The sequence below is a fragment of the Callorhinus ursinus genome, unplaced genomic scaffold, assembly GCF_003265705.2.
Source record: "Callorhinus ursinus isolate GAN/ISIS: 27379988/994484 unplaced genomic scaffold, GSC_fseal_2.0 scaffold34, whole genome shotgun sequence".
In the NCBI taxonomy this organism is placed as follows: Eukaryota; Metazoa; Chordata; class Mammalia; order Carnivora; family Otariidae; genus Callorhinus; species Callorhinus ursinus.
Window position 1 is genome coordinate 15,181,080 of NW_027397096.1, and position 10,755 is coordinate 15,191,834.

Sequence of the window (10,755 nt, forward strand, 5' to 3'; positions counted from 1 at the left end):
AAATTATGACATCCCTTCTGCAGACCGTGGGCTGCAAATGAAAACTTAGAAGTCCTGATTTTTAAATTAAAGACATCATTTCAATTTTTAAAGAGAAGCTGTCATTCTTTGACTAAACCATTGTGCCTTTAGGAATTTGCTGTAAGAAAATAAGAAGGATGTGTATAAAATAGAACTGTCAGGATGAATAACCAGAGCACCTTCTACAGCAGACACACTAGACATTGCTCACATGAAACAGTTGCGCATTGTGGTACATCCACAAAATGGAATGCTCAGCAGCTATTAAAAATGTTACAGGAGAACATTTATTGACATGAAGAGGTGTTTAGGGCAAACTGATATGTGAGCCAGGTAGTCAAACAACATACAGTAATGATTCCATTTTTGTAAAAAATATATAGGCATATATAGCAAAAAAAAAAGGCTTGCAAGGATGGACACTAAACTGATAACAGCTTGTCCCAGGGAAGGGAGGAAAAGGGTGTTTACTTTGTTGACCTGTATTTCTTTTTCTCCCCATACATCACATCCTTTACTTTTGTCATACCAAAATGTCAACCTATTTCAGTTCTTCATTTTGATTAAAACAAATCCGTTGAAAAAAAAATGGGGGTTTTTCAGAAGCAGAGATGATTTCCAAGTTGCCACGGAGGCAGCGAGTCTGTTCTCTGGACACACGGGCAGGAACCTTCACGGGTACAGGCAGCTGGGTTCGCGGGAGCCCAGTGCTTCCCAGGTCCTCACCCCAAGCCCTAGGGCCCAGCAAGTCACCGCCAGGCCGTGCTACTCCTGCTGAGTCACCATTCTCATCATCTTCAGAGCCATGTCCCCTTGGTCAGAAGGAACCTAGAACCAAACAGTATCCGAGTCCACACTCCACGTTTTGGGTTCAGGGGCGACATCCTGAGACCCTGCTCCCAGGAGGAGTGCTGGCTCCACGACACGGCCTAGGAGGACATCTGCCCCTGAATGCACCCCTTACGGGAGGGTCCCATCTGAGAAATGACCCCTGCACGGGACAGAAGCTTGTCAGGTTGCAGGGGTCTAAAGTAGTCAGCATTTAGGAAAGAACCTACCATTCCATTTGGGGCTGATCTGTTGATTGATTGATCGATTGATTTTTAGAGAGAGAGAGAGAGAGAGCACGAGTAGGGGGGGAGGGAGAGAGAGAATCCCAAGCAGACTCCCCACTGAGGGCAGAGCCCGACCCAAGGCTTGGTCCCATGACCCTGAGATCATGACCTGAGCCAAAATCAAGAGTCGGACACTCAACTGACTGAGCCCCCCAGGCGTCCCTGTTGATTGCCTTAGAAGACCTGTGCTTACGTTACCAGGACCTAGCCTGTTCAAGGAAGAGGGGAGATTCTAAACATTTTAAAGGATTCTCTGGGAATGGAGTACAAAATAGAGGGAAGCTAATAGCAAATCTGTCAACAGATACAACAAACGAACAAGATGCTTTGTTTGGGTGGCACCCCATTTTGGTATTATTATTATTCAATTTTCTTTTGTTTTTCCTTTAAATTTTTCAAATAGGTTCCACATCCAACGCGGGGCTTGAACTCATGACCCTGAGATCAAGAGTCACACGCCCTACTGCCTGAGCCAGCCAAGCACCCCATCCCTTAGATTTTTCAAGTAATTCCTTTATAAACCCCCTTCCCACACACCATCGGAAAGGGGAAGGACAGAGGCCTCAGTTTCTCCTCCATAAAGATGGGCATCCAGCTGACGGCCCCAAATTCTGAAAGCCCATGGGTCCTTGATTCTCTATGGCACACTGCTGTCCCCCGTCCTCTTGCCCAGCAAGGTCCCCTGGAGGCACAGGCACAGTGGAGTATACCAAAAAGACATTTCATCAACTAAAGGGGAGGTGGTTGGGGATAATTTAATACCAGTTTCCAGGAGCTATTTCAAGGCTGCCCCAACTGATGTCTCGGTTCTCTCCGTGACAAGCCAGAGGAAACGGGCCTGAACTCCAGCATATGAGCAAGAGCATGTGCTCTCCTTCCCCTCCCCTTCCCCCCTCCCCTCCCACCTGCCCCTGCGGGGACCCTTCTCACAGCACTGTGCCCTAAGATTTCCTACTAGCTCCCTCCCTAGTTGATACTGAGGGTATTCAGAATACTTAAAGCCCCAACAGGGAGTTGCCTGGGTGGCTCAGTCGTTAAGCGTCTGCCTTCAGCTCAGGTCATGATCCCAGGGCCCTGGGATCAAGCCCCGCATCAGGCTCCCTGCTCCACGGGGAGTCTGCTTCTGCTCCTCCTCCTCCTCCTGCTCATGCGTGCACACACGCTCTCTCTCTGTCTCTCCCTCTGCCTCTGTCTTCAATAAATAAATAAAATCTTAAAAAAAAAAAAAAAGCAAGCCCTAACAAAATGCCCTCCTAACCCTGGGTCCTGCTGCCTTGTTCATGCTCTCTTCAGATGAAGTTTCTTAAAAGGGCAGATTCCTCCTCCTTCCGGTTCCTGAGAGGAAATTGTCTTCCCTCCCTCACTGCCCATTCATCTACTGCACCCTTTCCGTGCTGGCTTCCAGGCCTGCCACTGCACCAAAAGCGCTTGCCACGAGCACTACGGATACCACTGTGCCCGAATCACTGCTGGCACTTCGCTCCTTTATCTGAGATGGTGGCAGCTTGCGACACCACCGGCCCCTGGCGACTTTGTGGATACCCACGTCCCTGGTCTCCCTCCTCCTTTTCTGGCTGCCCTCTCTCAAGTCTCATTTGTAGGTCCTTCTTTCACTTCCTGCCTCTTAAATACAGGTCTGTCCCTGGCCTTTTTCACATTCGACTCCCAAATCTCTCCAAGAGCAAAAATTTGACTCTGGACCATATATACACAGTGTATATATTCAGTTGCCTTATGAGCATCCTACACGGCGGTTCTACTGGCGAACAGGTATCAAGTCCGGCCAGTTCTCCCTTCTGACACTATCAAATTCCTCTACTTCTCTCCCTCCTCGATTACTATAAGAGCATCTTAGAGGGGTGCCTGGGTGGCTCAGTCAGCTGAGCGTCTGCCTTCCTCTCAGGTCATGATCCCAGGGTCCTGGGATCGAGCCCCGAATCGGGCTCCCCTGCTCAGCGGGAAGCCTGCTTCTCCCTCTCCCTCTGCTGCCGCTCCCCCTGCTTGTGCTCTCTCTGTCAAATAAATTAAAAAAATCTTAAAAAAAAAAAAAAAGCGCTTTAAATCGGCTATTTGCCCTGGTCTCATCCCCTGGGGGGGGCGCCCCATCAGTTGGGGAAGCAGACCAAACCTTTGTTACTAGAATGCCATTTCTTAGACAAATCTGGCAATTTCACTCCTTTGCTGTAAGACCCTCAATGGCACGCCGTTGCTTTCGGGATACGTGTGAGCTCCCTAACAAGGCGTCCCCGGCCTCATCTCTCCCCAGGGCCCCTCCTGAGGCTCCGTTGGACCTGCCAATGCTGTTTTTCTTGCTCCTACACCTCCTCCTTGCCTAGATAATGCCCCTAAGGAGTGGTTTCTGGAGAGGGCACTTTAGTTCCTGCTGAAATCTCTCTTAGCATCTCCTCGGCCATCCAAGTAAACACGCTATATGTGCTTGATGTACAAACGGAGCTTAAAGACCAGTTTTCTAGCCAGACCACCACCCCTCAGCCCCTTCTCTATGGAGATTCTGTCCTAAGCACCAGGGGACCAAGTGGAGAGAGCCGCCCACAGGGCACCTTACCACCCCTCCCAGTGAATCTCCTCCAGGAAAGCACTGTCCTGGGAAGAAGAGAGAACCTGCATGTAAGTGGCCAGACCAAAGCCTAACCGTGAGGGAAGCACCCAACCCCTTGGGCGCCTTTGCAGGTGTCTGCGTGCGTATGTGCACACACGTGTGTGTTTACAGTGGATTTATCCCTCCAGAATCTCTCTTAGCCCATGGATAGCCACTCAGTCAACCTACGACCTAAGGGGAGACAGTGTGTTCGCTTATCAAGTGCAGGAGTGAGACAACCTCATCTTTGCACACAAAGCCTCTTCCAAACTGGAAATCTGGAAGCTACTGCTGCTCGAACACTCCCCCTACCTTGTACCAAGCACTGCGACTCAGCTTTCCAGAGCGCTAACTTTGGTTTTCGCTCCCCAAAAATGTTAGGGAAAGACAATTTCTCCCTTCTTCCCCCAAGACAAATGATTAAGAGGAAAGTAACATTAAACTCATTTAAGCTAAAGAGTAAAAGATAGAGCCCAGCTTAATGCTCTCAGAAGGATTTAGTTTTAAATGAGGATCTCTAGATTCAAAGGACTGAAGCACTAATAGCAGGATTTCATTAGAGAACTGGAAACACTCCCTAAAACAAATCACTTCTTCTAAGGCCAGTCCGGGCAGTGCACTCAGCGCATGATCAACTGCCCATGGCTTCACCCTCAGAGCAGCTGAGAGCCTGCCACAAAGGCTGAGGGACGCGGCCTCACCATGTGCCCGGCTCTGAGGATCCAGTAGAAAGCCAGGTTCTTGTAGGACTTGACGAAAGCAGACGTTTCTGAAGACTTCGGGTCACTGTACAAGGCCTTCCACTTCAGCTGATTGAATTTGGGCAGCTCTGCCCACTTCAGTTTCCGCACCCAGGCCTCCTGACCTGGCGAGAGGGAAAGAGCAGGGCCTGGCATCAATAGCTGGGTGGGGTAGAAACAAAAATCTAGATCCCATCACTTCGCGCCCGTTCCCAAACTGTGATGCACATAGAACCCATCCCGAGATCTGGTTAAAATGCAAATTCAGAGTCGGTAGGTCTGGGTGGGGCCTGAGACTGCCTTTGCAGCAAACTCCCAGTGATGCCCAAAGATACCTGGGAGAAACCTAAACACTGAGAAGCTTGACTGCTTTGCCTCTGCCTTTCCCACCGCCGTTCGCGCTGAAGCAAGGCAAGTGGGGACCTCTGGAGGTGGCAGGACTCTCCGGAGGACTGAGAGGTCTCAGGGTCGGAAGGTGCTAACATGGATCACTGGGCAGGTCATGGAAGAAACACAGAACCATTTCAAAGTGGCCTTAGTGCCCTTGGCTTACAAGTGGCGGAAATATTCAATCCCGGTGACCTCAAGAGGTGCATCATACCTGTCAGACTGTGTGCCTCGATTTACCTGCTGGTTCTGAGAACCTGCCTCTCAGTCTTTACCTAGTCTTACTGAAACAGAACCCCAAAGGCCATTTCCCCTGGGTCCTCACGTTTAGAATCTGCAGGGTTTAGTTTCTATTCAGCTTGCAGAGCTTACCACCTACTGGGACAGTGACAAAAACTCAACTCAACAGTGCATTGACCCCATGGCCAGGAAAAGGTCTCCTTTTCTATTTGTGGTGGGAGTAGGTGTTGTGCATTTCTTAATCATACGTAAGGGACTCAAAATCTGGCAGGCCCAGGCTTCTCTAAGGGGTCACCGTGGTGAGGGCGCAGAAGGCTAGCTGAGGGCAAGCACAAGCTGACACCCTGCAAACTGGCCCCCTACCCCCAGGTGGGATCTGTGTGACATTCCTCAGGTACTCCCCGCTGCCCTAAAGCTAAGGGAAGGAAAAACAAATGTTTAACTAACAGAGATCACAGTCTAGCAAGACCAGCGCCTCCCTCAGTTTACAAATGTCTTCATGATTTACAAGAAAAAAAGCATTCTTATCAATCACCTAACTTGCAGAAGGAAACTCCCAACTGTTTTAAAATTATTGCTTTACTAGAGGGAGAAACCACCTTAACTTGACAATGGCAAGGCCTCCAGTATGTTGTAGGTCCTCTTTAGCATACAAAAGTTCTTTTGAAAACCTCCCTTTTTCCTTACCCCCAACTCCAGCGTATATAATCAGTCACCCCTCACAACCCTGAAGCAGCAGCTCTTTCTGCCCACAGGGCCTGTCCCTGTGCTTTCATAAAACCCCTTTTTGCACCAAAGACATCTCAAGAATTCTTTCTTGAAAAAAACAAAAAACAAAAAAGAATTCTTTCTTGGCCGTCAGCTCCGGACCTCACCCCATCCAACCTCACCTACATTCAACAACTGCCTCAAAAGCTCCGTCCTCTTCAAAGAGGTCAAGGTCGGGGCAGATGAACGTAACAGGAAATGGCCTTCCTCCAGGCATTTCAGTGTCCACAGCCCCAAGACTGGCATGTCTGGCCAGGGCCAGTTCCCTTCCAGCTCACCCCACGGAACTGCCTCCACGTGCCCCTCGGAGCGTGTTCTTTACCTATGGTGTCCACGATGAGATCGAGTTGTCCATTATAAATGGTCACATTGACCCCTGCTTCCAGCAGCTCATCCACAATGCTGATGACCGGCTTCATGAAGTCCCCCTCCATGTTCTGGAAGACACTGGCAGACTGGCCTGCACGTGAGGAAAGAGAAAGAGGTAAGAGCCTTCAATCTGCCAGAACACGGGGCACCTTTCAGACCAGAGCCTCCTGGGCTCTGGCACCCAAAGTAACCACTGTGCTTCACCAGCAGGTACCGACCACCCAGAAATCCAGGCCTGGAGCCAGTCTCCTGAAGGCTAATGGCCAAGCAAACAGGGAGCCTCACAAAATACTCGTTAGGCCGGTCCTCTCAGGGAACAATCTCTGCATTGGGGCAGGTGTTAGTTTTCCTCCTTTGCTAAGTAACACCAGGGCTACAAGTGGGGCTACCCTAGTAATAAACCAAAGCAGACCTAAACTGGTGCAGAGCTAGCCCTCAGGAAAGCCACGGGGAGGATGAGCCCGATAAGCCCCAGGCAAGAGAAGATGGTCGGCACCGCACCCCTGGCGGATTCCTGACTGTCATCACCGTGACACTGAACCCCACAATAACAGTAGCTACTAGGGACGCCTGGGTGGCTCAGTTGGTTAAGCGGCTGCCTTCAGCTCAGGTCATGATCCCAGGGTCCTGGGATCGAGTCCTGCATCGGGCTCCCTGCTCGGTGGAGAGCCTGCTTCCCCCTCTCCCTGCAGCTCCCCCTGCTTGTACTCTCGCTCACTCTTTCTTTCTCACCCATGCTCTCTCTAGCAAATAAATAAATAAAATCTTAAAAACAAACAAAAAAACAGTAGCTACTATTCATTTCTGTCCGCAAGCACTTTACAAACAAGATCGCATTTCCTCGTCATCAAGGATATATACTCCCTCTATATGCTCTGGAGTTGGGGGTAAGGAAAAAGGGAGGTTTCCAAAAGAACTTTTGTACACTAAAGAGGACCTACAAGATACTGGAGGCCTTGCCATTGTCAAGTTAAGGTGGTTTCTCCCTCTAGTAAACTGGGAGGTACAGAGTCCTAACGTGTGCAGTTAGGTTAAAGCGAATGAGGCTCCGAGAGGCTGAGATACATGGCCAGGGTGAACGAGCCAGTCAGTGGCAGGCGGGGTGTGAGCACGGACCGGCGGGCTCCACGTGCGGAGGCTTAACTGCACGCTGGAGCTCAAGCCCTGGGTATCGGCCGGCAAGTTTGTCCTTTCCGGACCAGACACAGCTGGGGCCACGGAGCTTTCTCTATCAGTCATGGTCTTCCAAACCATGGGTAAGGGGACGACACTGGGCAGTGCCCCTTGCCCCCCACAATTCCTAATATGGTCCCCAGAACACAGTAGACCCTGGAACTACATCCAGCATCAGGATTGGGGGGGAGCCGGGCTGGGGAGCTGGTCAAAACCTGCCCCAAAGGACCTTGGTCTGGAAGTCACACCCATAACCAACTGTGGCTTTGGGCATGACTTTTTTTAATCTTGATTTTTTTTTTTTATTATGGAAAACCTCAAACTGATAACAAGTCAGAAGAGTAAGAGGATTCCCAGGTGCCCATAACCTGGTTGCAACAAGATTTATCAACACCTAACCCATCATTTCATTTCCCTCCCCACCCACTTCCCTACCAACCTCTTATTCTGAACCAATTTGGGCACATTATGTTTGCTCATCTATAAAATGTGGCCAGTAATGCTGTCCTACCAGCAACCTATCATCACCACCGCCAAAACCCATCATTCTTCAAACTTAAGCCTTTGAACTGGCCCCTCTACTGCCCTGCAACCCCACAAATGGCCCTTAATTAGGTCACAGAAGTACCTCCCCAGGAGCAATCCTCAGGAATAATTTTGAGCTTCTTTCTGATGGGACCGTTCATGAGCTGACTTAAGGTATCCTGCTGTAGGTGTCTCACGTGGCGCTGGTAAAGGTGAACTGAAACAAACTGGCACCCGGTGAGTCAAAGGACTGGAAATACGACCAAGAGCACACCTTTCCCAAGCGGTCGGGAAAGATAGTGTCTAAGAGGGAGGTTTTCAGCTGGAAAACGAAAAGCGTCACCTTCGTTCACCCCAGATGGAGGAAGAAAGCCAGAAAGACATTGAAAGTGGAGATGCTTTATTAATTTTGATTGCTGCACTTCATGTACTTTGGGGCCATTGAGATTATCCAGCACGGCCAAAGGAAATCAGCTGAGAAGTGGAATCTAGAGGCTCCTGAAGCCTTTACAGGCCTCCTACGGAGGGAGGACGCCAGGCATTCAGCATCCACGGTGAAGCTGGGTCAGCTGAAAGACAGCTCAATCCAGCCTTCAGAAGGACTGTAACGTGTAATGTGCAGAAGTTGGTTTCCAAACTTCAAAAACACTACGGTAAGCGAAAGAAGCCAGATGCAAAAGACCACCTGCTGCAGGGTTCCATTTATATGAAACGTCCGTATCTAGAAACACAGATTAGTGACTGCCTGGGGCTGGGCGTGGGAACGGAAACTGACTGCCAGGGGACACGGGATCTTTCTGGCATGGTGGAAATTTCTAGAGCTGGATTGTGGTAATGGCTGTGCAGCTTTGTGAATGCACTAAAACCACTGAATCATACACTTAAAATGGGTGAGTTTTGTGGTATGTAAATTATGTCAATAAAGCTAAAAGAACTGATTCCCTCTTGCATGGAGACAGAGACGGGGTCTAGCAATGTCAAGGTTCACTTACCTAGGGGGCTCTGGGTGAATTCTAGGCTCGACTTCACTGCAGATGTGGGAGTGCTTTTAGTTAAGATGTTATAGAAGTTCACCCCATCCGTGTTCTGAAATACAGAATGATATTTGGCTGTTTGTTTTATTTATCCATTATCAAAGCTGCCTAACAGAAAGGCAAGGGGCTCTCCATCTTATCCAAGGACAGCTTTAACTCTGTAAATGTGCCTGGACCAGAAAGAAATGCAGCTCTGAGACCAGCTGTCAGCCCGATCTCGGGTGGTGGGGGTGGGTAGTGAGCAGCTCGTCCAAGTGGATCTCAGATGCTGGAGAAAACCAAGGGCCCACGTGTTAATTTACAGGGAGAAGAGGGCTAAGCAGGGTCCTGCACACTCGTCCTCGACTGTGCATTCTTCCCTCCTGGCTCACTGGGGACATGTTGCCTGGTGAGGATTCAAACATTTCCTTCTGCAAGACATATTGTTTCTTATAGTGTCCATACATTTGGTCAAGGGACAAGTGGGTCTTGCAGGCCTGGGCCGGCTTTCTGAGCTTGTCACTGCTCAGACTCGTCGGCTTTATCATTTAGCACGTGATCATTTTCAGATCTGAGGGGAGTCTCAGGAGAGACCCAAGTCCTGACAGCACCAACCAGGGGACCCCGGCTCCACGGGAACACGGCAAGCGGGCTGCCCCCGCGCGTGTCTCATTACCTGTTCAATGACCATTTCTGCTTTCCCCCACAGCTGGGTGGCCTCTTTGTAGAGCCCCTTATTCACAGCATCCAGGACATCCTCTGCAACCTGAGACACCTCTGCCAGGCCTTGGTCGTCGAGAAGCGACTGGAATGCAAACCAAGAACGAAAAGCTCCACATTGCTCAGAGACACAGATCTGGCATCACCACAGCCGGGGACGGGTGAGAGAGAGTGGGGGGGTAAAGACCTATAGGTGAAAGTGTACGGTCAGTCACGTTGTCACTGGTGAAAGAAATACAGCAAAACGTGAGCGGAGGCCAGATGGTGGGTATATGGGTGTTCACAGGGATCTTTCAACTTTTCTGCACAGGTGAAAATTTTTATCATAAAAAGTTGGGGAGACTTTAAACATTGTGTTTCTTATACCCAGAGCAATGGGGAACTGGGCTGACGGTTCATTAAATTTGCCCACAGGGAGCAGTGTCAACCTCCTAGGCAAACCCAGCTAGCCTGTTTGTCCTGGGCACAGAGCCAGGAGAGATCAGCTGCGCGGCTTACCACGGAGGGTGCAGAGGTGGGAACTCATCTACTCACCATGCTGTACAGGAAAGGTCCCCAGGAGAGCACCGAATCTAAAGGAAACCACAGGTGTACAAAATAAGTCCGCAGTGGCTCTGTCCTCCCAAAGAAAAACCAAACTAGCTTCCCTCCCAAAGCGGAGACAGAAGCAAGAAAGCTGGTGGCTTCAGGTCTATAGGCTCCTCCCCTCACTGATGTCCCTGCAGGGCTGACGGCTCAGTGGCCAGGAGGTGGGATGATGTGGGGGCCTTTCTGTTGACTCAGGGCTAATGACACGTTAATTTGGCCTGATACTGGAGCAGCGAGTGTGTGCGTGTGTGTGTGTGTGTGTGTGCGCGCGCACGTGTGCACACAGTGAAAATTCCTGTTAGACCTCTAGGCTTTTTGACAGCTTAGAATATTTCCCCTGCCCTCACATTTCTGCTCTGTATTTGCTCCTCCAGTTTGGGGACACTTGCTTCTGCCAAGGAGCTAATTAAGGAAGGAGACTAAGGATTTTGTAATTCAAGTGCCTATGACTATACTGTCAACCGATTCTTTTTTTTTTTTAAAGACTTTATTTATTT

The 10,755-nt window shown here is 49.8% G+C and overlaps 1 protein-coding gene across 2 annotated transcripts in view; it reads right to left on the minus strand.

Moving 5' to 3' along the window:
- Window positions 1-285: 285 nt before the first annotated feature.
- Window positions 286-10,755, minus strand: part of SCPEP1 (serine carboxypeptidase 1) — a 32,738-nt gene continuing 22,268 nt past the window's right edge. The window contains exons 7-13 of one of the 2 annotated variants that reach the window (XM_025851231.2): window positions 10,205-10,242; window positions 9,627-9,755; window positions 8,930-9,023; window positions 8,041-8,154; window positions 6,193-6,330; window positions 4,437-4,600; window positions 286-849 (exon numbers count right to left, since the gene is read on the minus strand). In XM_025851231.2, coding sequence (XP_025707016.1) covers window positions 787-849; window positions 4,437-4,600; window positions 6,193-6,330; window positions 8,041-8,154; window positions 8,930-9,023; window positions 9,627-9,755; window positions 10,205-10,242 — 740 coding nt within the window. In that variant the 3' untranslated portion in view covers window positions 286-786. The remainder of the gene's footprint in view (window positions 850-4,436; window positions 4,601-6,192; window positions 6,331-8,040; window positions 8,155-8,929; window positions 9,024-9,626; window positions 9,756-10,204; window positions 10,243-10,755) is intronic. The other variant, XM_073879567.1, reaches the window with a different exon arrangement.